Source organism: Perca flavescens, chromosome 2 (genome assembly GCF_004354835.1).
Source record: "Perca flavescens isolate YP-PL-M2 chromosome 2, PFLA_1.0, whole genome shotgun sequence".
In the NCBI taxonomy this organism is placed as follows: Eukaryota; Metazoa; Chordata; class Actinopteri; order Perciformes; family Percidae; genus Perca; species Perca flavescens.
In genome coordinates, this window is record NC_041332.1 from 39,213,059 (window position 1) to 39,240,000 (window position 26,942).

Consider the following 26,942-nt stretch of genomic DNA (forward strand, 5'->3'; position numbering starts at 1 on the left):
TGTCCATCTGCTCCATGTGTGTTCAGAGCACTCTGCTCTGAAAGTGTGTGTGTTTATCTCAGAGGAATGTCAACAGTTCCTCAAAAGAATGTGCAGTGAGTGTGTGTGTGTTCAGAGAGAGAGGTGGTGTGTTCTCTACAATTGTGAAGTATATTCTGTCACTGTCAGAGAATGTGCTGTGGTTGTCAGAGAAGAGATCAGTATCACTGCTGTCTTCTGAAATGATTTTAAACAGCAGGCTACAATACCAATATGTAGCTTCTGGTTTTTCCTCCTTGGAAAAACTTCTCGTTTTCCTCCTCTCTCAATGTGTTGCAAACAGTGAGAAAAACTCCAGTTTTCCGCAATTGATTTCACAGAAACGCCGTCTGTCAGGCTGATCTCTGAATCGATTTCCAGCAGAAGATCTGCTTGTCACTTGTGCAGGGTGACTCAGCAGAAGATCTGCTCCCGTCACTTGTTGCAGGTTGTAGAAAAACCTGTACTCTAGTTCTCCTCCGAACCTTTTGTAGTGATGCGTGTATCCAGGTGACTCTCCTGGAACCTTTCACTGCCCTGTGTCACTGGAACGATCGCGATGGTCTCTTTCACCGCTATTTGTTGTTATCACCACAGAATCCCCAGGCTTGACACCTGGATTCTTACGGCCAAAAGAGCAGAAGAAAATTCTCACGCAATAACTATCCTATCATTTCCCTTATACTGCCGTGGAAGAAATAGGTGTTTTTTATTATGGGCCCCTCCCTACCTATGTATAAATAAAAAAAAAATCTTTAGAGCAAAATTTTTGGAGCAAATCGAACCAATAAAACAAAAACAATTACTATTGCATCCCCACTTACACATACTGTGTCAATCAGGGGGTAGATGATCCTTTTTTTTACAGTTGAACTATCAATTTTGTCAATTTTGTTCTCAGCTAAGCAGATTTTTTCTTTAAATGTACAGTTGTTAACTATTCTAGCACTTTGGTTATTCAAGGTCTTTTAAACTGGAGCTACAGTGATGTCACAACAAGTGTTTCAAACGTCTTTAGAAAAATCAACCTAATTTTTTTTTTTTATTTAACACTTTTTATTTGCCTTGCTACTTTTCTCCTTATTCTTCATTAAAACCCCTTATTTAACATTGCTATACTATATCCCTCCTATTTGAGACATGACAAAGCTCATGACTCAAAAGCAATATAAATAATCTGTTTAATATTCTAATCCTTAACATTGTTCTAGGTTTTACAGCAAATCCTGTTTATCAGCAACCAAAGTTCAATGAATAATTTCTTTAGGGGACTTTTCACCTCAGTAAATTTTTCAACGTCAACATCAACTAATTTAGTTAAAACAATTTTTGATATAGCAACTCAAAAAACTCATTAGAGTACGACATGAAACATACTGCTTTTAGGATTAAATCTCATTTAAACCTTCATTTATTCAATATCACCATTAAACTAAGACGAATTACCCAAAATACATTGTTTTTAATTTTTGTATCTATAGTTTACAAACCAAAGTAACAAATGAAAGTTTTAGCCTTCTAAAGCACACCTAATCACGTGTACTTTGAACATCTATTTATCCAAATCGTTACCTGTTACGGAAACATATCACATATTTTTTTCTTTAAACCAAAATTTCACTTGTACTACTCATGTTTGGTTTTAGCTTGTGTCTTATCTCTGTGTGGTGTGTGTGTGTGTCTCCTCCTCTGGCTGTCCTCTGTCAAAGAAAGAAGGATCTCTCCAGGGTACATATAAACACACTGTTATTCTTTTAGTAATTTATGGCATCATTAATTAACAACTCAATGTATTCCTGAAAGGTGTGTCAAGGTGTACAGCTTACCATCACCCAGAACTATAAAACAATATTTACTGTCTTTTCTACTGGATTTCTGAGGAAAGAAAAATGTTATACGAAACAACAGAGAATCAAAACCTTTAACATTCCCTGGAGAATGTTATGTTTAGCTGTGGGAGACATTAGGTGCTCGAGCTCGAGACCCTCTGCATTTACTGCTCGAAGGTCCTGAATAAAACAAAACTTTAACATTTGTAATAAAAATGATTCTTCTTATTTATGTTACTTGAGAGAATAAGTGTACGTGTTGGAGAATCTAAACACGGAACTATAAACCCCATCCGTCAATAAAGAGTTAAAAACACGGTCGGATTTCTGTCGATTACTTCCTGTTTTAGCGTGTACTGATGTTTTTCTGGGGCCTGTAGTCGAACGCAGCTTGATGACTACAGGTCGACAATTTGACACAGGCAAAAAAATGAATGTGAGCTTTTGAGTTAGAATTTTGAAAAACTAATAGTTTATCAGTCAAGATGACAGCCACTGGACATGCGTATATGCCAGTAGACAAAAGAAAACTCATACTCGTCCTTTGATTTGTTAAAAAAAACTTTTCAACGTAGTCTTCATCAGGGTCAAAAGGTGACAAAAGGAATGCATGTAATATTTGTGATTCCTTAAACTTAACTACAGGTGTCCCAATTTGTTATCGTAATCAAGAGATTAACAGACTGACATGGTACGTGTTACGTTAAAATTTGTAAACAAACGTATAATTTTTAGGCTGCAACAAAAATATGTCAGCCAAAGAGTGATTTTTATCAAACCGCACAACTTTAAAGCCAGTGGGCAAAAGAATAAACATTCCTAAGACCCGTGGGTGAAAGAATGTCTTCAATTTCAAATAGACATTTTCAAATGCAATCTGCATAACAAATTTACAGGACACTCAGATGGAAGGGAGAAAGAAACAATGAACATTTTCCTTTCATATCTAGTTTCAGGATCCTAAGGATCTGAATATACTCAAATCATAAGAATGGTGAACTTCTCTGAGATAACCATTCTTCTAACCATTTCTCTAAGGGAAAAAAAAAAAAAACCCTAGTTTACCACAGAGCTTCTGATTTGAAGAACAAAACTTCACTAAACCCAAATTGTTGCTCCCGAATCAACTAAAAATCCAATTTTCTTCCCTTGTATAATTAACACCATGGTAGGCAATTTGTATACACACCAGACAAACACATTGAATACTTGGACATATTTTCCAAAAGTTATTTCTGTTTGTCGTGCTGTTTTTGCGTCTAATTTGATCTGTCTATCGTGTGGGGAGTGTTTGTAGCGTGCAAAAAGCATGTCTTCATTGCAAGCATGTGTATGTACGTGTATGTCTGTATGAACTGTTTTAGGGATCTGGCAGTCCCAGCATCGGGGAAGACTGCAGAGACAGTTTCATATTCACGAACGCTTCAATAGCTTTGGCAGCAAAAGTCTTACAGTGACATCAGGAGCGTGTACAGACATTCTAAGTGACCGGCTCAAGTAAAAATCTAAGTGTTAACACTAAACTGAACAAGCTGCTATTCTGTTCATTTTACATGAAAACAGCACTGCACCAAAAAACTTTTCATGAGGGATAAAAAGCAGATGCAGCCTTGAGAGATGTACAGTAGATATTGGTTGTCAGGTTTCATGCAGTCAGACGCAGGGCTGATTACAGACGTGTAATCAGACCTTAGTGAGGTCATTTTAGCCACACTGTAATTAACGTGGTTACGTCAGTTGAACATTAAGAGAAATTCTCAATTCGTCAGGTGTTGAGGTTAAACCAATGTTAAAAGTGCACATTAAATCACTACCTAAACCAAATAAGTGGAACCTTCATACACCAAGAATTGTTTTTCCCATGTACAGGAGAGAGGAACAGAGAATTGTTCTCTTACTGTTTGATCTGTAACCCCAATTGACCAAATAGAATGACCAAATCAGTGTCAAATCTATAGCTCTAATAATCAAATTATGTGAGTGGAACCCCTTTAACTTTACACTCAGTAGTAGGCATCTTCTTCTAGGTTTCAGAAGATAAGTAAGGGTTAATGGTTTAACTGAATAGATTATTTTTCAGAACTTTCTAACCTATCAATTGTCCCTAATAGCAAAAACAAAAGTGTATCAGTGCAAAACATTTCTTCGTTGCATGAAGCGAGTGTGTGTGTGTGTGGTAGCACTACCTTCCTCAGCTTTTGGACTTAGTCAAACAGAGGGACAAGTGTTGTTCTTTGTCGGAGGTGTTTTTGTTTTTCTTGGGCATTTACATGGACTTTATAGTATACTGTGTCTTGGTCGATGTGATCGTCACCACACTGGCGAGGTTATTTGTTCGGGAAACTTGCTGAAAACCCGTGTACAGCCCTGCGGACAAAATCAACTTAATAGTCAAATAACTCGACCTATTTAGTATGTTTTGCCTTGTTGCAGTATGTCTCTAAATAATCCAGAGGCTCTCTTAGAGTAACGTTACAACCCAGACCGTCCTGCAGGTTGTCCTTAAAGGGTCCAGAACTCGTTTAGAGTTTAGACTATTTGTTTTCTGCTCGGGAAACTCGTATGAAAAACCCGGTGCGACCCTGCAGTCAAAAATCTCTTAAATAGTTAACTATTTTTAGGGGTCCAAGCCCGAGTCTGGAAGAAACGGCGTGTAGCAATATACGCTGTTCGCACAGCAGGGCTGTGGAACCCTATTGTTTTTCTAAGGATTTTTTCTTCTTCTTCTTCTTCTTCTTACTTATTATTCTTCTCCTCCCTAAAACTCCGACTGCAGCCTAAACCGTACATAGTGGGAGTTGCCATTTTCAGGACTGGTCCCAAACCCGCAAGGACCTCAGTCGCAAAAATTGACCCATTTCCACCACTAGGTGGCGCTATTTCAGACAAAAACGCGTTTGGCCCTATAACTTCCACACCGTACACCCGACATTCAAAAAACAATACATCTACGCGTTCCCTGGATCCAACTGAATCACGTGATATAGGCCACGCCCATTTCCGCCTAGACTTTTATGCCTTAAAAATCGCAATTTATCAAAAACCTACTTTTTTGAACTACTCCTACACCGAGCGACCAATCTGCACGAAACTTGGACCGTGACATCTCCAGACTGGCCTGACTAAAAGGTATGGAAAGAAATTTTATACGATAAAAATTGCGCATATAACGCACAAACAAATTTGCGTAGCTAACTATGAAAACACCAACTTTACCATATCTCAGCCAAAGTAACTGCTATCAACCCCAAACTTTAGAGTGTTTTTGTCATGCCCCTTTAGAGGTACCACATGCGTTTTACGAAAATTGGTCACTAGGGGGCGCTACAACTACTGAAAAAAAGTTTATATCTCATGAACGGCTCATCCGATTTATATGAAATTTGATGCGTACCATCTGGGGCCAATCCTGAGGCAATCCCTAGAATGGAGTACCGAGGGGTCAAAGTGGGCGTGGCCTATGGGACCCAATGTGACCCAACTCTAGATTCACCACTTACGCTAATGTGAACAACTTTAAATTTACAGGGTAGATGGACAATGGGCCATGGATCACACCTACCAAAAATTACACATGTGGACCACTAGGTGGCGCTATAATGGTTTTTGTCATTAACTCCCACAATACACATCACACATTAAAAATTCTTACATCCACGTGTTCCTTGAATCAAGCTGAATTGCCTGATATAGGCCCCGCCCATTTCCGCGCAAAGTTTTTTTTCGCAGTATCGCGCAACGTGCAAAACCAACTTTCGCAGGAAACTCATCCTAGGCCGTTCAAACCGATCTGCACGAAACCTGGTAGTTAGCATCTCCAGATGGACCTGACAAAAGTTATGGAAATCGTTTTTGCTACGTTGAAGTATGCCAATTTGACAACCAAATAAATTGTCCTAGCTAGCTACTACACACGTATCATATCATATCTCCGTTAAATTTAAAGTTTTCACCAAATGACTTGAGATCCTTGTTCAACATTTGACTACGATACTGTGTACCAAATTTGGCGAAGATCGGCCTTTAGGGGGCGCTATAAGCAACGTTTATTTGTTTTCCGCCAATTTTCTTAGTACATTTCAAAGGGAAATTTGCCATTGCAATATCTCTGCCACAGTAAAAGCAATCAACACAACATTGTCGGTGGTCTTTCGGGATGGCGTTCTGAGGCGCTGTACCAAATTTGGCGAAGATCGGCCTTTAGGGGGCGCTATAAGCAACGTTTATTTGTTTCGCCCACTTACTCAATGCATTTAAATGGGAAATTTGCAATTGCAATATCTCTGCCACAGTAAAAGCAATCAACACAAAATTTGTGGTGCTCGCTCGGCATGGCGTCCCGAGGCGTTCTACCAAATTTGGCGAAGATCGGCCTTTAGGGGGCGCTATAAGCAACGTTTATTTGTTTCGCCCACTGACTCAATTCATTTAAATGGGAAATATGCAATTGCGATATCTCTGTCACAGTAAAAGCAATCAACACAAAATTTGTGGCGCTCGCTCGGCATGGCGTTCCGAGGCGCTGTACCAAATTTGGCGAATTTGGTCCATAACTTTTGGACCACCACCCTCTCAGTCACTGTCTCATTTCTCTCTGCTGTCCCCTGTGGTCAGGGGGGTTAAGAAGTTTGTTTATAGTAGAGAATTGTTAAAAGCAGTCTGTGCATGCATGGAGACGAACTGTTAACCACTACATTTTCAAAAGCAGAGTACCGCAGACCTCGCGCATCAAACCTCTCGATATTCACCGACGTGTGCCCCCCCTACTCAATGCTTGAGTTTTATGATCGGGCGCAGCTTCGCGCTTCTTCGGGTGCGACTGGCGCGGCTCCGGGGGCATCGCGGACGACGGGCATCGGAGGCGAATAGCGTCGGAGGCGAACGGCGTCGGAGGCTGGCGGCGATGGAGGCTGGCGGCGTCGGAGGCTGGCAGCTATGGAGGAGACGGGAGCGCCGGAGGCTTGGGCCCGTTCATAACTGCTTGCAGTTCTAGTTTGTTTTGTTTTACTCTGCAGTCCGCCTCTTTAATCAAGAAATGTGCTATCAGCTTCGTAGATTAATTCTTTAGGCCTTGCCTACTGTTCTGCCAGTTCTCTTACTGGTCTTGTCAAATCAATCAATTGTCTTATCACCATATGAGAATTCAATCATAAATATGTCTGACGTTGTCCGTGTCTGCCAAAAGATGTCATTCATAACCTCAGTTATCTTTGTCCTATCTAATGACCCAAAAAAAATACCCAGTTATTCACTTCCCAAAAGTCAGAATTAGTTTCATTTATTCTCTTTAGTTAAGAGAATGATTTCGCCAATTATTCATTACTTAATTCGTTTAGCAATGGTTGCTTGTTTAGAATGTTTTGAACAAACCTTGAATTCACAATCCAATTGTAATTAATCAATTTTATCTTACCGTGCTGCTTGAAATCTCTTCCTCCGCGGTCCTAACCCTCTTCTCTCTGAAAAACCTTTTTAAAGGTTTAGAGGTATGAGGCAGGTGATTTTTGATACTTGGATAGCCAGTCATCAGCGACCCAACGGAGCTCTTTTCTCTGTTAACTCATCCATCCTGCCGGACAACGCCAAATTGTGGTGGAAGTTTTCCTTGAAGCTAGTGATATTCATGATAAAATCAAAACGAATAACGACCGTTTGAGAATTAAGCCAAAGTTTGGTCTTTGAGTATTTATTTACATTTGCAAATGGAAAAAACACAGTTTCAAAGGTAACCTAAAATCTAAACATCCAAACATCATATAGTGAAGACCTCTGTTAAGCCACCCCTCTAAATGTGTCTTTTAGCATGGCCATAGTTGAAGAGAGGACATCATTAACAGTCACACCATTGTCTCACCTTCCCCTCTACTCCTGTTCTTTTCATTAGCCTAAACAACAGTAAACAGTCATCGGCCTTCTCCACTTCTATCTAAGCAAAAAGTCAACAATGTGAGAAGGTTCAGGCTAGTAGAACTAAATAACTCTCTAGGCTATAGTTCACGGTTGCCAACTATTTCACTTGGAGCCTTTTGAATCTACACATGAAGAAGCTAAATCTTGTGGCGTTATAAAACAATCATTAAACCAATGGTTAATATCATTAAACAAATGGTTAAAACAAGATTTGCCACCACACAAGCTTTACACGCCGCAAGAAGCTGTTTAGAGACCTTTGAAAATGATTCTGAAACAGGAACATCTTGATAGGAGTTTCTTGAAGAAAATTACTGTTAATCTTTTTTAGTGATGGAAACAAGCTTTACTCGCCACAAAAAGCAGTTTGGAGCACCTTACATATGATTCTGACATAGAAACCTCCTTTATAAGAGATTCTTGAAGGAAACGACTGTAATGCTATATTAGTGATGGAAACAAGCTTTACACGCCCAAAGAAGCTGTTTAGAGACCCTTGAACATGATTCTGAGACAGGAACATCTTTATAGGAGTTTCTTGAAGGAAATTACTGTAAAGCTTTTTTAGCGATGGAAACAACTTTACACGCTGCAACAACCTGTTTATAGCTCCTTGAACATGATTCTGACATAGAACCTTCCTTTATTAGAGATTCTTGAAGGAAATGACTGTAGTACTATTTTAGTGATGGAAACAAGCTTTACACGCCACAAAAGGCAGTTTGGAGCACCTTACACATGATTCTGACATGGAAACCTCCTTTATAAGAGATTCTTGAAGGAAATTACTGTTTTTTTTTTTTTTTAGCGATGGAAAAAACTTTACACGCTGCAACAACCTGTTTATAGCTCCTTGAACATGATTCTGACATAGAACCTTCCTTTATTAGAGATTCTTGAAGGAAATGACTGTAATGCTATTTTAGTGATGGAAACAAGCTTTACACGCCGCAAGAAGCTGTTTAGAGACCCTTGAACATGATTCTGAAACAGGAACATCTTTATAGGAGTTTCTTGAAGGAAATTACTGTAAAGCTTTTTTAGCGATGGAAACAACTTTAAACGCTGCAACAACCTGTTTATAGCTCCTTGAACATGATTCTGACATAGAAACCTCCTTTATAAGAGATTCTTGAAGGAAAAGACTGTAATGCTATTTTATTGATGGAAACAAGCTTTACACGCCTTAAGAAGCTGTTTAGAGACCCTTGAACATGATTCTAAAACAGGAACATCTTTATAGGAGTTTCTTGAAGGAAATTACTGTAAAGCTTTTTTAGTGATGGAAACAAGCTTTACCTGCCACAAAAATCTGTTTTGAGCAACTTACACATGATTCTGACATAGAAACCTCCTTTAAAAGAGATTCTTTAAGGAAATGACTGTAGTGCTATTTTAGCGATGGAAACAAGCTTTATACGCCACAAAAAGCTGTGTGGAGCACCTTACACATGATTCTGACATGGAAACCTCCTTTATAAGATATTCTTGAAGGAAATTACTGTAAAGCTTTTTTTAGCGATGGAAACAACTTTACACGCTGCAAACAACTGTTTAGAGCTCCTTGAACATGATTCTGACATATAAACTTCCTTTATGAGAGATTCTTGAAGGAAAAGACTGTAATGCTATTTATTGATGGAAACAAGCTCTACACGCCGCAAGAAGCTGTTTAGAGACCCTTGAACATGATTCTAAACAGGAACATCTTTATAGGGGTTTCTTGAAGGAAATTACTGTAAAGCTTTTTTTAGCGATGGAAACAACTTTACACGCTGCAACAACCTGTTTAGAGCTCCTTGAACATGATTCTGACATAGAACCTTCCTTTATGAGAGATTCTTGAAGGAAATGACTGTAATGCTATTTTAGTGATGGAAACAAGCTTTACACGCCGTAAGAAGCTGTTTAGAGACCCTTGAACATGATTCTGACATAGAAACATCTTCATAGGAGTTTCTTGAAGGAAATATTGTAAAGCTTTTTTTAGCGATGGAAACAACTTTACACGCTGCAACAACCTGTTTAGAGCTCCTTGAACATGATTCTGACATAGAACCTTCCTTTATGAGAGATTCTTGAAGGAAATGACTGTAATGCTATTTTAAGTGATGGAAACAAGTGTGGTGGAAGTTTTCCTTGACGAAGCAGCGTTAGTGATATTCATGATAAAATCAAAACGAATAACGACCGTTTGAGAATTAAGCCAAAGTTTGGTCTTTGAGTATTTATTTACATTTGCAAATGGAGAAAACACAGTTTCAAAGGCACACGCAGCACAACTGAAAAATTCTTTTTAACCTAAAATCTAAACATCCAAACATCATATAGTGAAGACCTCTGTTAAGCCACCCCTCTAAATGTGTCTTTTAGCATGGCCATAGTTGAAGAGAGGACATCATTAATAGTCACACCATTGTCTCACCTTCCCCTCTGCTCCTGTTCTTTTCATTAGCCTAAACAACAGTAAACAGTCATCGGCCTTCTCCTCCTCTATCTAAGCAAAAAGTCAACAATGTGAGAAGGTTCAGGCTAGTAGAACTAAATAACTTTCTAGGCTATAGTTCACGGTTGCCAACTATTTCACTTGGAGCCTTTTGAATCTACACATGAAGAAGCTAAATCTTGTGGCGTTATAAAACAATCATTAAACCAATGGTTAATATCATTAAACAAATGGGTACAATAAAATTTGCCACCACAGTTCACCGTTTTGATTAAAAAATAATCACAAAAATAAATTTTACTTTTAAAGATTCAACCCTATGGATATTCATTTCTATTTCTTACCTGTTAAATGGAAAGGTACAAAAAAACCTCTTTTAAATAGTAGCAAGCATCCACATCAAAGAATAAAACAAAATGAATCAATCTCCCAAAGTATCAGAGACGGTGTCCAAACATTATTATCATATTCAGAAAGACGGAATACGTCAGAAGGCTCAATCATATTTACCATAAGAATGAAGAACTCTTTTTCTTGATTAGGGTAATAACATAGCAAACAAAACAAATCTGAAGACCAAACATAATCTGCTAAAAACCCTGGACATAAATGTCACTGGTTAATGTCACATCAGACTACTGCCTTATAATTTGTGTAAAGAATGTGTTATGTATTTAAACATTAAAATAACCTGGTGTGAAGTGTGAACATTTACTAATTTCATATCTACCCATACGGCGAAGTCAAATATTCCATAAAGCTGATAATTAAATTATCCAATGCCATCAAATGCTTCCCCCCCTTTTGGTTATTTTAATATAAATCAATTGAAACACGCTCAGTGCAATTATCAAAGCTCTCACAGAGTGAAAGTTGAGAAGAATCAGAATAAGACTGACCCCTCCTTGTCTCTAACATCATTAAGTGCTGTCACAGCACAAATACCCACTGGAAATAGCTTAGGAAAATGAGCAAAGAAATAGTGAACAAAAATCATTATGACCTACATCACGCATACATTTCCTAACTAAACCCAAGTCATTCCTTAGTAGAAAATGTATCTATTAGATAATCTTTCAAGAGTCTTAGTCAAACGTGGTGTCTATGTGTCATCAAAATGTGGAAGGTGAAATTACTTCAATGTAATAAAAGATCCACAAGGAACTTTTCCTAAGTTCTAAAGCACACAACAAAATGGCCTAGGTCTTTATACTTAACTTTGTTCAATATTCACAATATTGCTGTTTAGGAATAATTTACTTTCTTTCATCAATAATCTATCAGTTGAGTTTGTGTGGTCATGAGGAACCACATAAGGTACAAAACTCCAATTAGCCCCAATTTAGTAGCATTCGTATACCAACAATCCTAATGCCGGTTATTGGAACATAAGAGTGGACGTAAGTTAATCATTACAGTAATATTAGCTCTGTACTAGTACTTCCAACCACCATTTTCTCATTGATATGGAAAGTAGTGAACGCATCACCCGTCTTTTCCTCCAGTCACCCTAGTGTGTTGGTGTATGTAAATGTTGGGAGGAATGGTTACACCTGATTTATCATACTTTTCTCTCATCAAAAATAAAATGCAAAAACCATAAATGCAATAGAAAATCATAATAATCACACTACAAATGTGGAAAACCCCCCATGTTCTTCTTGAAGGGTACCTGTTCCAGTCCTTTCTGTCCATCTGCTCCATGGGGCACTCTGCTCTGAAAGTGTGTGTGTTTATCTCAGAGGAATGTCAACAGTTCCTCAAAAGAATGTGCAGTGAGTGTGTGTGTGTTCAGAGAGAGAGAGGTGGTGTGTTCTCTACAATTGTGAAGTATATTCTGTCACTGACAGAGAACGTGCTGTGGTTGTCAGAGAAGAGATCATTTCTTCTGAAATGATTTTAAACAGCAGGCTACAATACCAATATGTAGCTTCTGGTTTTTCCTCCTTGGAAAAACTTCTCGTTTTCCTCCTCTCTCAATGTGTTGCAAACAGTGAGAAAAACTCCAGTTTTCCGCAATTGATTTCAGAGATAGCACAGAAACGCCGTCTGTCAGGCTGATCTCTGAATCGATTTCCCTTATAGGTGACTCAGCAGAAGATGAAGAAGAAAGGAAATGACTGTAAGAAGTTTTTCATCACTGCAAGAGTTTTAGCAGCCATTTTTTCCAGAAACTCATGTAGGAAAGAAACATGTGAATTCATCTCCATGGAGCTTCTTTCGATGTGACAACCGTGTTTTCATCACTAAAACAACTTTAGCTGTAATTTCTTACCAGAAGTTCTCATTAACAAGTTTCTATGTAAGAAACATGTAAAACTGAAAACTTTTGAAGGACAAAACAATTTAACCTTGTTTTCTTTGTGAATTTCTACGTAAGAAACATGTGAATTCCTCTCCATTATATTTCGATGGGAAAACTTTGTATTTATCACAGTAAGCAGATGCGGAGACTGTAGGGAAACTCATAAATGCTGACCAATCAGAGCAGACTGGGCTTTTTCGGGGGGGAGGGGGAGGTGGCTTCTCAGACATGCATTTTCTGCCGGAAATGCATGTTTTTGGTCAATTTTAATGTTTCTGTAGTGTAGTATTAGTGTTTTACTAGCTGCATTAAAATAAGTGCAACACAATAAGGACGCCTTGTATAAATATGCAGTGGTTGCTTTATTTCAGTATTTCTTTCTTCTTTTTTACCACAATAGACTAAGGTAATTTAGATTTATATATTGTACATACTCACACTTTGAGAATTTTTTAGCTGTAGTAAGGAGGGAATCCTACCAAATAAATCACATGTCATTTAATAAGAACCCTTTCACAACTGAATACATAATAATTTTGTTGTTCTCATTACATGACAGCTTACCAATATAAAAATCTACCATTACCTTGTTTGAAACTAAACATTCTCAAAAAAAACAAACAAATGTATTGTTTGTTGACGCCACCACATTTGCTGGCTCAGTAAATTATAAAATACAGTTAGCCAGTTTGCTGAAGCACAAATATGTTGTTATTTTCAGTGTATGTGTGTGTGAGTGGTATGTGTGTGTTTTATTTATTTATTTAATTGTTTATTTGTGTGTGTGCGTGTGTTAGAATGGGTTGATGCGGAGTCCTGTTCCCAGAGGGGAGAAAGGGTTGACTTTTGCCCACATTAGAGCATCATTAAGAGATATCGCTGATTTACCATCCTCCAGCAAAAACACTGGACCCTGCACATAAAAAAGAAAATATGAAGATACATACATATCAATGACAATGACACTAGCACAGGTCAAATATACCAAACTACTGGTTGTAATAATGAATGGACAATTATTGTGATATGAGCACATTGACAGCATTATGACTAAAATGGGAAAGAGGCATAAAATTTACTAGAAAGCACTCAACTTATTTATTATTCTCTGAATCCTTATTATCTGTCAAGTATTGCAGTCCTTGGTCTTTTGTCACCTGCAATACTGTCCAGTCATATTGCCAGCAGCAACAAAGACTACATGAATAAACTGAACTGCCAGATTGGCACTACACTGCTCAACACGAACAATGTAGGATATATGTTTAAACAAGCCACTTTTTCTTCTGTAACCCATTCTGCTGTAACACAAGAGTCCTGGGGCCTCATTTATAAAAGCTGTTACGCAAGAAAAATTTGCGTGAAGCAGGGTGAAATTTGTCGTCGCAACATTCCTTGCAATAGTCGGGATTTATAAAGAATTTCCATGCGTAAAAACGTTCCCAGTTTTCCGCAACCTTTTGACCACACGTGTGATCATGTGTAATGCTCCCAAGGTTTTGTAGACTGCGTTTTAGTGAACTCCGATGGTATGCCCGTTTTCCGAACCTAACCCAGTTTTTCTTTCCTGAACCCAACAATCCCCATACCTGCAAACTCAGAAGGGCTGAAAAAGGTGACACATATTCCCCCCCCCCGAGAAAAAAAAGGGAAAACAACATTTTCCCAGTGCTAAAACGATACTTTTTTATATGATATTTGATCTAAAAAATGAATTTTGAATGCAGCGCAAGGCTGGCGAAGCAAATTTAAAGTGAACGCAACATCTGTGTTGTTTTTCAAACAACGGCAGCTAAAGACTGTTGTTGGAATCCTCTCCAGTGAAATACAGACACACTTTTACACCGTTTAGCTGCATTTTAACCGCGTTTACTCCAGCTGCTAGCTAACGGTAGGCTAAAGTTACCTGCTGTCGAGTGTAGTGTTACCGTAACTAGCATGGCGATGTTTCAGTTGCCTCCAACGTCCGTTTTCGGAGCATCAGAGAGAAGCGCACGCATTTAAGTGGCACCTAAGTAAGGCACCCATCTCCACGTTGCTATTCGGTCTGGTAGATAACGGTCATTAAGGCATTAGCACCGCATTAGCACCCCCCCCCCCCAAAAAAAATTAAAACTCTTCAGATCTACACGATTCACGTGGTTGACATTTTTCCATTCAAAACGGCGATTTTTGCCGATCCCGTTCTTGCTAAACCGACCCAGAGCCGGTTGCGGCGCTGGGCTGCGAGCAACAGGGGAGAGGCTGGGGATCCTCCCACATGGTGCAGTGGAGGAAATGCGCTTTTCCTCCGCTGCTCTCCCCTGCCTCTCCCCGTGAAATGCGTTGTTCGTTTGATGTGTATCTGTGTGTGTGTGTGTGTCTTTATGTGGTTGTGTCTGATTGTAGGTGTCTGTGTGTGGGAATGCTGTCTTTCTGCTATTCCCACACAAAGTTACAAAATTGTTACATTTCAAGCACTTTCAACTGTTTTGATTAAGTTCTGAGAAATAAACACTAATAATGATCAAAAACCATGTTTCTTTCTTTTTTTTTTACCTTTTTAATAATTGAATTTGAATGTTTTCCCACAAAAAACGAAAATTATATGATCATAAATGTGATCGCACAGGGGTAAATGGCAAATATGAACCATAAATGATGTATATATCATTGGTAATTGAGCTAAATCTGTTAAGTATTAAGGCTGTGTAACATAAATATGAACATCACACAAGGGTTAAGGCTTCCAAACAGGATTTTGTTTCGATGTTTTACCTCTGTTAGGAGCACCTCGATCTCACAATCACGGAATAATTTTTCCGTTTCGTGATTGGTGATCAAGGGCTCTTTCAAGGCTGGAATATTCATTGATTGATTAACATGGACCTTATTAGGACAAATATGGGACGACCCTGGGAGGAGCGTGAGGCTTGTGCAGGACCGCATAAGGTAATGCACGTCCGTATTTATAACAAGAAAAGTGCATACGTGTGCGCCGCAAGGTGTTATAAATCAGAATATTGTTTTTGCGTACGGAAATTCTGACATTTTGCGCACAAAATCTTTCAGAATAGAATCTACGCAGTTTTATAAATGAGGCCCCAGGTTCTCAGTTGAAATTAAACTTCACAATAGCCTTCTTGTGTTCTTTAGAAATTTAGTATTTAATTAAATATTTCTTAAAAAGTACTAAACCAACAAATCTGGGTACAGCTTTTTTAAGAGCAGTTGCTCTATGGGGATTTATTCCTATCTTTATTCAAGAGGGTGGTCTTTCAATTTGAGAACATTTCTCATAGATTTTACGTTCAGATTTTGTAATGACTGAAACAGATGATTTAACGCCACAGCTCACTTTACATCCAGTTTAGCAACAAAACTAAATGCTGATGGAACATTACTACATGTTGGTTTTGAGCAGTGTGCATCCCCACTAACCTGGAAAAAGTTTTAAACAGGCCATGGCTCAGTCAAAATTGAATACAGCGTGTCGCGTGAATACGTCTCCTGCAGTGACCGCTGTGTCACTCTGCCTGAGGAAAAAACGGCTGTCACTGTTTCAGTTGCTCACCTCAAAGAGGAGAAAGAGCGGATGACTGTTTTGCTTGTTCGTGGAGCAGACAGCTCTGCAGAGTCGTATAATCATGACTTTATGACATTTCATAAAATGCTGAAGCACCGTCAGACTGCTGCTAATAAATGTATTTAGCAGTAACACTGTCCTGGCGTATCGTGTGCTCTTGTGCGGCGGTATCTGACACTGAGGGCCACTGAACATCGTCAGTATGTGATGAGGTGGGAGTGAGAACGGTTTGTCCAAACAGAAGCAACAGACATAACCATCACACAAGGAATGTCATCTCAGGTCAACCCCAAGAACAAACCTTATTAAACGCACAGTTATCTATTGGTTGATAATGGCTTGGAACTCCCCACCTCCTCCATAATTTATGCACATAACAAAAAAAAGAAATAGAAAAAGTCACACCTAATGCCACTGACCATATGACTGGAACTTTTTAGCCTCCTGATCCTTCTTTGAAGAGATTATAAATACAATGACTAAATTATAATGTATATTCTTTGTAATATCTAAGTATATGATTGTACTATGTATTTGACTGTATTATTATGTATGTTGATATAGTTAATAACAAAATAACCAATGAAATATAGAAAAACATACCTGTATTATTTGTCCAGTAAAGCAGGAAAGTTGAACATCTGAGTGGCTTGGCAGATTGGAGCCCGTCACATAATCAGCCCCCCACAAGACTAAAGCAGCTGAGGGAGAGAGAAAACATGTTTTACTGCTTTTTTTTTTTTTTTTACAGATTCACTATTAGGTTTTACACACAGTGCTCGTCAATCAAATATGGACAGAACAGATAGCACTGTGAGGATCATGTTTTATTTTATTTCTTAAGTGCCGTCAAAACAATCCAGCTCCAGCTGCTGAGTAAGAAGCTTCACAGGATTCAGAGAGATGCCTACACCATCTCCTGGATTACCGACTACCTGACACAGTCTGCAGTGTGTGTCCATCTGCATGTCTAGGTAATCAGGAGCACCACAGGGGGCCGTCCTGTCGCCTCTTCTGTTCACTTTATATGCAGACTTTCAATACAAGTCCTGTCATCAGCAGACACTCCTGGATGACTCTGTGTCAGGGTACAATAGGCGGACTCAAATGCACGACTCAGGACTAAAGATAAACAGGTAAGTGCACTTTTATTTTTCCAAGAACAATCAGGCAACAGTACAAAAATCGGCAGGCAAAAACGTCGTCAGGAAACAGGCAAAAGGTCTACATAACACTGGGATATACAAACAAGGAAAACGCTGGAGAGCGAGTTATGCGAGGTTCGTCAACAATCTGGCACAGGTAAGTGAATGTGGTGATTATTTATACTAGGGGAATAGGTGATGATGACTACACACAGGTGAGACACATTAGGGGCGGGAGGGTAACCACACAGGCGGGAAAGTAGACAAAGACGGGAAGACAAGTGACCTGGAATGAAAGCAAACACAATTATTTCAAAATAAAACAGGAAGTCCAACAAATAAACAAAACACAAAATAAGAGCAAGGCTGAACATGACAATGCAGTTGTTGGTTGTCACCGTGTCTTAAAGGTGGACAGGAATCAGAATACAGGGACCTGGTGGCCAGCTTCTCTGAAACACCTGGGGCCTCATTTATAAAACCTGTTACGCAAGAAAAAGTTGCGTGAAGCAGGGTGAACTTTGTCGTCGCAACATTCCTTGCAATAGTCAGGATTTATAAAGAATTTCCATGCGTAAAAATGTTCACAGTTTTCCGCAACCTTTTGACCACACGTGTGATCGTGCGTAATGCTGCCAAGGTTTTGTAGACTGTGTTTTAATGAACTCCGATGGTATGCCTGTTTTCCGAACCTAACCCAGTTTTTGTTTTCCTGAACCCAACAATCCCGTTCTTGCTAAACCAGCAACGAGGAGAGGCAGGGGATCCTCTCACATTGTGCAGCGGAGGAAATGCACGTTTCCTCCGCTGCTCTCCCCTATGGAGGAAATATTTATTCATAATTCAAATTGAAAGTCCAAAGAGAAAACAAAGCGAGATCAAATTAAAAATATTATTATTTTTTAAATTTTCCATTTGGCTTTGGCTTTTGAATTTAATATTTGGCTTTTGAATTTCAATTTATCATTGGCTTTTAATTTTCATTTAATATTTGGATTTTCAATTTCAATATATCATTGGCTTTTAATTTTCATTTAATATTTGGCTTTTGAATTTCAATTTAAAAGGTACAATATGTAACATTTCTGCTTTAAAATGTCTAAAAACGACCATACCTATGTTATATATTTTTATGAGTTGTGTTCTTACACTATCCCAAATGTTTCCATCAAATGTCAAACCCAGAGAAATCTGTTATTTTATTTTCAGACACGGCACGTTTCCTTTAGTCGCCCGTCAGTGGCGTCATATAACCTTTCACCCTCCAGTTACTCTAACTTCCGTCAGAACACTGGCACCAAGATGATACGTTCAGGAGTAATTGTAAATCATACAATGTCACAGAAAAAAAATACCTGTAACCGTAATACTACTTTTTGCCATACAGCATAATTTTGTGATTAATTACATCCCACTTTTTATCACAGTAATACAACAGAGACCTTATCTATTTTGAAATTTCAATATCGATACCAGCTTGACTTTACTACAATGTGCTAACGTTGATGCTAATGTTTTGTGGGTAACATCAACACGCTAATAAAGTTATTTTTAGTATGACTGTTTCGACCACAGCTAACGGGACTGAGCTAACCCACAAATAACTTAACTAGTAACATTAACGTTAGCTGTAGATATAGACGATTAATCTAATGCTAAGACTGAGACTCAGTCGGGATGGCAGCTGACAACAGCCCCGGGACATATAGCTAGCTAGTTACCGTTAGCCCCCAGTCAGCTATCAGCCAGCTACTTTCATTACAGCAACCACCCGGCCAGAACTTATCTCCAGTGCCTGGTGCTTACGACGCTAACGGCAGTTTAATTAAACGTCGGGAAACAGACTATATCAGACCCAGCACCGAGTCACAACAGCTGCCATCCATAGCGGTAGCTAGCTACATCTCCGTACCCGACAAAAGGTGGGTTAAGCACCAAAACGAGAAGTTAAGATTACCGAAAAGTGAAGGGGAGATAATTCCGGGCAGCTGGGAGATGTTCTGCTACTGCACAACAGGCATTAAACGTTGTTTAAGGAAGTTTTGTACAGACTCTGACTAAAAGCAACTAGCAAGCCTGCCTGGCATAGTGCGTCATTGCATATCACTATCTGCAAAGAAAAGAAAATATGAATAAATCACGAGTACGGCGGATTCCCAGCTTAGCTAGAATGGGTAACGCAGCTCTGTAGACGGACCAGAGACAGTCAGCACCGGGGAGCGAACCGCGGGGACCGAAGTCCCAGGGCTGGTGGCTAGCTGCTAGTTAGCTGCAGCAGCTAATATTAGAATATTAGACCCAGCACCAGAGGTCAGATCCCCATGATCTGATCCCGAACCCCCGGTGACTCTCTGCCAGATCAGGAGTTTAACGGCAGCAACAGAAAGTTTGCTGGGATAGGCAACGGTGGCGTAACGGTAACGTTACAGCCGTGAACCGAAATTCTGTTTCCTCAGCTGTTTCAACTCTCTTGGAGCGGAGTTGTCTCCGGTAGGTAGAGACAGAGAGTCAGAGGAAGGCAGGGAGAGAGGGTAATAAATAAATGTGACATTATGAAATAAAATTCCCCCCAAGCATTCCAAAGTAATTTTACACTGGTAGGCTACGCTGGCGCTGTTGCCTTGGAAATGACAACATCCGGTCTCTGAATATAAAAAAACAAGCCTTTTTTCATTTCTATTTCCGAGTGATTTTATTTTTGTTATATGAAATAGAAAATGAAAATCAGGCATATTTTAAATTTCCCCCATCCCCTTTTGACCATGAAATGGAAAAAACGCCTTGTATTCCAATTTCAAATGTTGTATTTTAAAACGAAAATCAAATAACCATCGTTTTTTGTTTTTAATACCTGTTAATGAAATGAAAATCGAATGAACAAAAAAGTACACGGACCTATTTGGCTTTTAAATTTCCATTTAACATTGCCTTTTCGTTTGGACTTGACACATGTCAATGTAAATGAGGAGGTGTGGCCCAAAGGCTGGTGGGAGGGTCTGAAACCAAAGGGGTGCAGAGGCACCTTATGAGCAGCAGGGGGAGCAGACTGCTGAGGAGCACACTGTTAAGCATCTGTCTGCAGCTTCACCACTAGGCTGGGTCTTGTTTCACATGATAGAAAATGATGACGTAGAACACAGACAACTTCTCTCTTTTTGATGTTTTATTTAATTAAGCAACGGTAGAAACATGGGTGTGGGTAGCTCTGCTTACGTGTGTTTGTGTGTGGTCAGATCTCGAGGACGTACACACACACACACACACACACACACACAATCTCAACCGGATAGTCATCGTCCAAACTGCGACCTCTCCTTTTTCTTTCTCTCACTTTTTTCTCCGGGTGGTGCGCGCGGTGTGAGGTGCGTGTCCGCGCTATTCTCCAACATGTAGCCTACTCACAACTATCACTCTTGATTGATGGCCTTTTGTACAGCCCGTGTAGGCTACTTTTTCAGACTTCCAGCTAACGGTGTCTGTGAGCATCACTGGCCGGCCAGCAGGGAGGCGATCCCGGCCGCCACCAGCTGGCTGTCCCGTCAGACTGAAGCTTCTGACAACATTGGAGAAAATGTGCAGTTGGCCATCAACGTTTGTAAAACTGCCCATATTCAAACTCTACACAGTTAATTTATCACATAAAAAAGTCTCAATAGGAAATTTAGTGGTGGAATAGCAGATGGAAGTTATAAAAAAAGCAATCGATTCTATAATCTAGATCGGGAGTTTGCCGTAGTAGCAGCAGCAGCAAACAACTGGAAACTTTTTACAATTTCCATTTCCACGTAAGCAGAGCTACCCACACCCATGTTTCTACTGTTGCTTAATTAAATATAACATCAAAAGAGAGAAGTTTTCTGAGTTGTGTTTTAAATAGACACACCTGGGGCGAAGTTGGGAACAAGAATCAGCTTTAAATACAGTCCTAATCTAGTCCTCACTAACACGGGCCCAATTATAGTAACTACATGAAAACTTCACTGTTGTTACATGAAATGTCGTTTGTGTTTAGCCTACATGATCATTTTCTATCATGTGAAACAAGACCCAGCCTAGTGGTGAATCTGCAGACAGATGCTTAACAGTGTGCTCCTCAGCAGTAAGCTCCCCCTGCTGCTCATAAGGTGCCTCTGCACCCCTTTTGTTTCAGACCCTCCCATAGATATATACACTAGATGTCGCCTTGACTATGGCAGTTCTTTGGAACGAATGCGTCAACAGAGCCGCCATCTTGGAACAGGGGAGTCACTCCTCTGATGCATCAGCGTCAATTTAGGCAAAGGGCTAACGGAAAAAAAATCACCATAAATTGTCATGAATGCGATTTTCTAGTTTTTATGGTTCGTTCCAAAGGTCAGACATTTATTTATGATAGAGTCCAGAGAAAAATTAAGCTTTTGATATATGTATGTATATATACATATATATGTAAGTCTAGGTTTATAGTCCCATTCTTCCACTTGATACTGCTTCCACTTAAAACTTAAGATGAACTATCGACTACAAAACAAAGAGACTAATACAAATACAAAGAATATTTATTATGATCGGTTCACAGATCTGAGTCCAAACGGAAACTTCACCTTTCTGAACTAAGAGTTTCTGCTTCAAAGTGAAGTTTAAACAGACTGATCACTCCTCCACTCTTTATTTCTGTATGTATTTATGCGTTAAATATAATTTTAACGGGCACTGAGCTCCAGATCCTGCAGCCGCAGACGGTCTCTGTTGCCCCGCTGTAGCTTCTCTCGACATACCGGTCGTCCTGAACTACGTGTAAGATCCTCCCGGACTATGTTTAAGATCCTCCCGATCACCATTCTGTCTTTGGCCAGTCCGATCTGGATCACCGGGGACCGGCGCAGCAGCGAGGCGAAGCTGTGTTTCTGCCCGGGGGAAGAGACGCTGCGGCCGGCCACGGAGCTCTCCACCTCCCGCTGCCGCCGGAGCTCAGATTGCTGGTCGAAGGCGGCATATATATTATAAAACACATTGTCACCTGTTAAATGTTATCCGTTGCCATTGGTTCTTTTCATTTCCTTGATCTGAATGCGGGAAAACGTCGGACCCCTGTTCCAAGATGGCAGCGGTTTTGACGTATGTTTAGAACCTCAAGGCGACATCTAGTTTATATATCCACCAGCCTTTGGGCCACGCCTCCTCATTAACATTGACAAGTGTCAAGTCCAAACGAAAATCCAATGTTAAATTGAAATTCAAAAGCCAAATATTAAATGAAAATTAAAATCCAATGTTAAATTGAAATTCAAAAGCCAAATATTAAATGAAAACTAGAAAATTCCGGAAGAAATTTTTACAGTGTGCCTACTACTTGGTGCACATCTCAATAACACTAGTTAAGTAGATACATATGTCACACTGTCACAGAGAGAGAGAGAGAGAGAGAGAGAGAGAGAGAGAGAGAAAACGAATACAAATACGAATAGGAGTTTGATGGATTTAGGATGCTTAAAGTACTGATTATTTACATGGAGTCTGGTGGGTTTAGCGACACAAGCCTCAGCAATTCAATATATATATAATTTGCTTAAATTTTAAATACATACAGTGTTGATATAATGGTGAAGTGTTAATTGTGTTAACCTTTTAGAGCTATACCTTTTTAAAACCTATTTAAGACCTTTCTGTTTACCAGAAACAGCTATGAAGTAGCTAGCGCTAAACACACCAGACTCCATTTAAAAAATAGTACTTTTAGCGAGCATAGAGAAAACATATATTTTCACATGTAAATCGGTAAACTATGTTTTTATTTCAACGAACACTAGAGTTTTGATGGTGGGAAAAGTGTAGAGAAGCCCAAAAACGGCTTTTCATAGCTTTATTTGTTTTCTGTCGACTTTGAATGAAGTATGTTTTACGATGTTTAAAGTACTGATTATTTACATGGAGTCTGGTGGGTTCAGCGACATGAGCCTGTTTTAACATTGAATCATTAAGTGTCTTAACCCTTCAGAGATGTACCTTTTTAAAACCTATTTAAGACCTTTATGTTTACCAGAAACAGCTATGAAGAAGCTAGCGCTAAACCCACAAGGCTCCATTCAAAAAATAGTACTTTTAGCGTGAATAGAGCCAACACATTTTCACATGTAACTCGGTAACCTATGTGTTTATTTCAACCAACACTAGAGTTGTGATGGTTGGAAAAGTGTAGAGAAGACCAAAAACGTCTTTTTATAGTTTTATTTTGTTTCTGTCGACTTTTAATGAAGTGTGTTTTACGATGCTTAAATGACTGTTTATTTACATGGAGTCTGGTGGGTTTAGCATGCTTAAATTACTGATTATTTACATATAATCTGGTGGGTTTAGCGACAGTGTGTGTGTGTTTTTGTGTGTGTGTGTGTGTGTGTGTGTGTGAGTGAGTGAGTGTGTGTGTGAGTGAGTGTGTGTGTGTGTGTGTGTGTGTGTGTGTGTGTGTGTGTGTGTGTGTGTGTGTGTGTGAGAGTCTTTGTGTGTGTGTGTGTGTGTGTGAGTGTATTTGTTTGTGTGTGTGAGAGAGAATGTGTGTGTGTGTGTGTGTGTGTGTGAGAGAGAGAGAGAATGTGTGTGCGTGTGTGTGTGGGTGCGTGAGTGTGTGTGCGTGTATGTGTGTGTGTGTGTGTGTGTGTGCGTGCGTTCGCATGTGTGTGTGTTAGAGAAGGGAGATGTGTGTTTGACAGGATGTCATAAAGAAGTACTACATTACCCACAATGCAAAGTGTAACTATGTTTCTGATTGGAGGAGATCGCTCTCTGTGTGTATGGGTGTGTGTGTGGGTGTGTGAGTGTGTGTGTGTGTATGTATTTGTGTGTGTGTGTGTGTGTGTGTGTGTGAGAGAGAATGTGTGTGAGAGTGTGTATGGGTGTGTGTGTCTGGTTTTGTGTGTGTGAGTGTGTGGGTATGTGTGTGTGTTAGAGGAGGGAGATGTATGTTTGACAGGATGTCATGTGTGTGTGTGTGTGTGTGTGTGTGTGTGTGTGTGTGTGTGTGTGTGTGTGTGTGTGTGTGTGAGAGAGAATGTGTGTGAGAGTGTGTATGGGTGTGGGTGTGTGTGTCAGAGTGTGTGTGTGTGTTAGAGGAGGGAGATGTATGTTTGACAGGATGTTGTGTGTGTGTGTGTGTGTGTGTGTGTGTGTGTGTGCGTCCCTCCCTCTTTCACTCCCTCTCTCTTCTTCTCTCTCCCTCTCTATCCCTCCCTCTCTCTCCCTCCTTCCCTTCCTCCTTTCTCTCTCCCTTCCTCCCTCTCTCTCTCCCTCCCTTCCTCCCTCTCTCTCTCTCCCTCCCTTCCTTCAAGAAGTCTCCATGATAGAATGTGTGTGTCAGAACTTGTTGCTATGGTGATTTCCACAGTGCAGGGGTAGGGAGGGGGAGACAGTGTCTTCCATGGGTCCAACATGTAATGATAATTAATACTCTTAAGTTTGTTCTGTAAGTCAAAAACCGTGGGTCCAAACAGCAAAATATTATGATTACCAGAGAGATAAAAGTCTGGCGGACGCATTGATGTGGTTTTTATGTTTGTGGTATGAAATATATGGGACACAGATACTTTTTTCAGTTTCTGTCGGCAGTTGGTATCAAGAGAGCCAAAAGAGTACGTCTGTTGGATTCCATAGTTACATGTCTGCGACCGGCACAAAATTTCCTACATTTTGACCAACTATGATGTATGAAGAGTGAAAACTGTAGGGGAGACAGCAATTTGTTTGGAAAACTTTCAAAGAATTATAATGCAGCTTCACACTCTAGCTCTCAGCATTCTCTCCCCATACAAACACAATGGAAAATCTCAACCAGTCTGAAGAAGTACTGCAGCTTCAGTTTTGTTACAGTTTCTATCGGCAGTTGGTTTCAAAATATCAAAAAGTAAAGGTCCGGTGGTTTCCATAGTCACATGTCTGCGACCGGGACAAGATTTCCTACATTTTGACCAACTATGATGTATGTAGAGTGAAAATTGTACGGGAGAGAGCAGTTTGTTTGGAAAGAAATTTCAGCGAATCGTACTGCAACTCCACTGTTTCTATCGGCAGTTGGAGTGTCTAGAGCAAAAAGTGTACGTCCGGTGGATTCCATAGTCACATGTCTGCGACCGCCACAAATTTCCTACATTCTGACCAAGTATGATGTATGAAGAGTGAAAACTGTAGGAGGTAGACCAATTTGTTTGGAAACATTTCTGAGAATCGTACTTCAGCTCCCCACTCTGACTCCCACTCTAACTCTCAACATTCCGGCCCCATACACACACATGGGAAAATCTGAAATGGTCTGAAAAGACGACGACACGTAAACTGTGATTTCGTAGAGACCGTGCTTGATATCCGAATGCCCAATAAATTCAGCCCAATAAAGGCCAAAGCCATGTCTTTAGTTTAAACTTTTAATCTTTTTTCTACATTAAAGTATGGCGATACAGCTTGGTCCCAAAGGGGGCTTGTTTTGAGCGATGTTTAGCAATTTCCCGACGATTTCCCATTAAAGTCTATGGGAAATTTTGCGCGTTTTTTTGCCGATTTCGTGAAAACCGTGCGGCAAATCTCTTAGAAAACACATAGCACACCATTCCCGAGCGTTACCCACGTGATGATGTCATGTGTGTGCGCGTGTTGGCAACGCTTCGTGAGCCTTAGTGGGACAAAAATGTGGCGGAAGATGGAGAATAAGAAATAAGTATGAGAAACAATAGTCATTGTGCCAATTGCTGCTATTGCAGCACATCGGCACACTGAATTAAAATCCAATGTTAAATTGAAATTCAAAAGCCAAATATTAAATGAAAATTAAAAGCAATGATAAATTGAAATTCAAAAGCCAAATATTAAATTCAAAAGCCAAAGCCAAATGGAAAATTAAAAAAATAATAATATTTTTAATTTGATCTCGCTTTGTTTTCTCTTTGGACTTTCAATTTCTCTTTGGAGTTTCAATTTGAATTATGAATAAATATTTCCTCCATACTTCCCTGCCTCTCCCCGTTAAATGCGTTGTTTGTTTGATGTGTATCTGTGTGTGTGTGTGTGTGTGTGTGTGTGTGTATGCGTCTTTATGTGGTCTTGTCGGATTGTAGGTGTCTGTGTGTGGGAATGTTGTCTTTCTGCACCTGCTATTCCCACACAAAGTTACCAAATTGTTACATTTCAAGCACTTTCACCTGTTTTGATTAAGTTCTAAGAAATAAGCACCAATAATGTATCCAAAATCTTTTTTCTATTTTTTACCTTTTTAATAATTGAATTTCCTTGTTTTTCCACAAAAAACGAAAATGATCATATGATCATCAATGTGATCTCACAGGGGTAAATGGCAAATATGAACCATAAATGATGTATGTATATGTATGTAACAGATTTAGCTCAATTACCAATGGGTAATTGAGCTAAATTGGTTACATTACATTATTAAGTTTGTGTAACAAAAATATGAACACGGGTTAAGGCTTCCAAACAGGATTCTGTTTCGATGTTCTGCCTCTGTTAGGAGCACATCGATCTCATAATCACTGAATCGTGTTTTTTCCCCATTTTTCCGTTTCGTGATTGGTGATCAAGGGCTCCTTTCAAGGCTGGAATATTCACTCATTGATTAACATGGACCTTATTAGGACAAATATGGGACGACCTTGGGAGGAGCGTGAGGCTTGTGCAGGACCGCATTAGGTAACGCATGTCCGTATTTATAACGAGAAGAGTGCGTACCGGTGTGCGCCGCAAGGTG

The 26,942-nt window shown here is 39.6% G+C and overlaps 1 protein-coding gene across 3 annotated transcripts in view; it reads right to left on the reverse strand.

The window, feature by feature from the left end:
• Nucleotides 1-12,851: 12,851 nt before the first annotated feature.
• Nucleotides 12,852-26,942, reverse strand: part of wdr17 (WD repeat domain 17) — a 168,042-nt gene continuing 153,951 nt past the window's right edge. For 2 of the 3 annotated variants that reach the window (XM_028596955.1, XM_028596948.1), the window contains 2 exons: nucleotides 16,677-16,774; nucleotides 12,852-13,421 (listed from right to left, as the gene is read on the reverse strand). In XM_028596955.1, the coding sequence (XP_028452756.1) occupies nucleotides 13,302-13,421; nucleotides 16,677-16,774 (218 nt within the window). In that variant the 3' untranslated portion in view covers nucleotides 12,852-13,301. Of the gene's footprint in view, nucleotides 13,422-15,928; nucleotides 16,024-16,676; nucleotides 16,775-26,942 lie in introns of all 3 variants that reach the window. The other variant, XR_003694233.1, reaches the window with a different exon arrangement.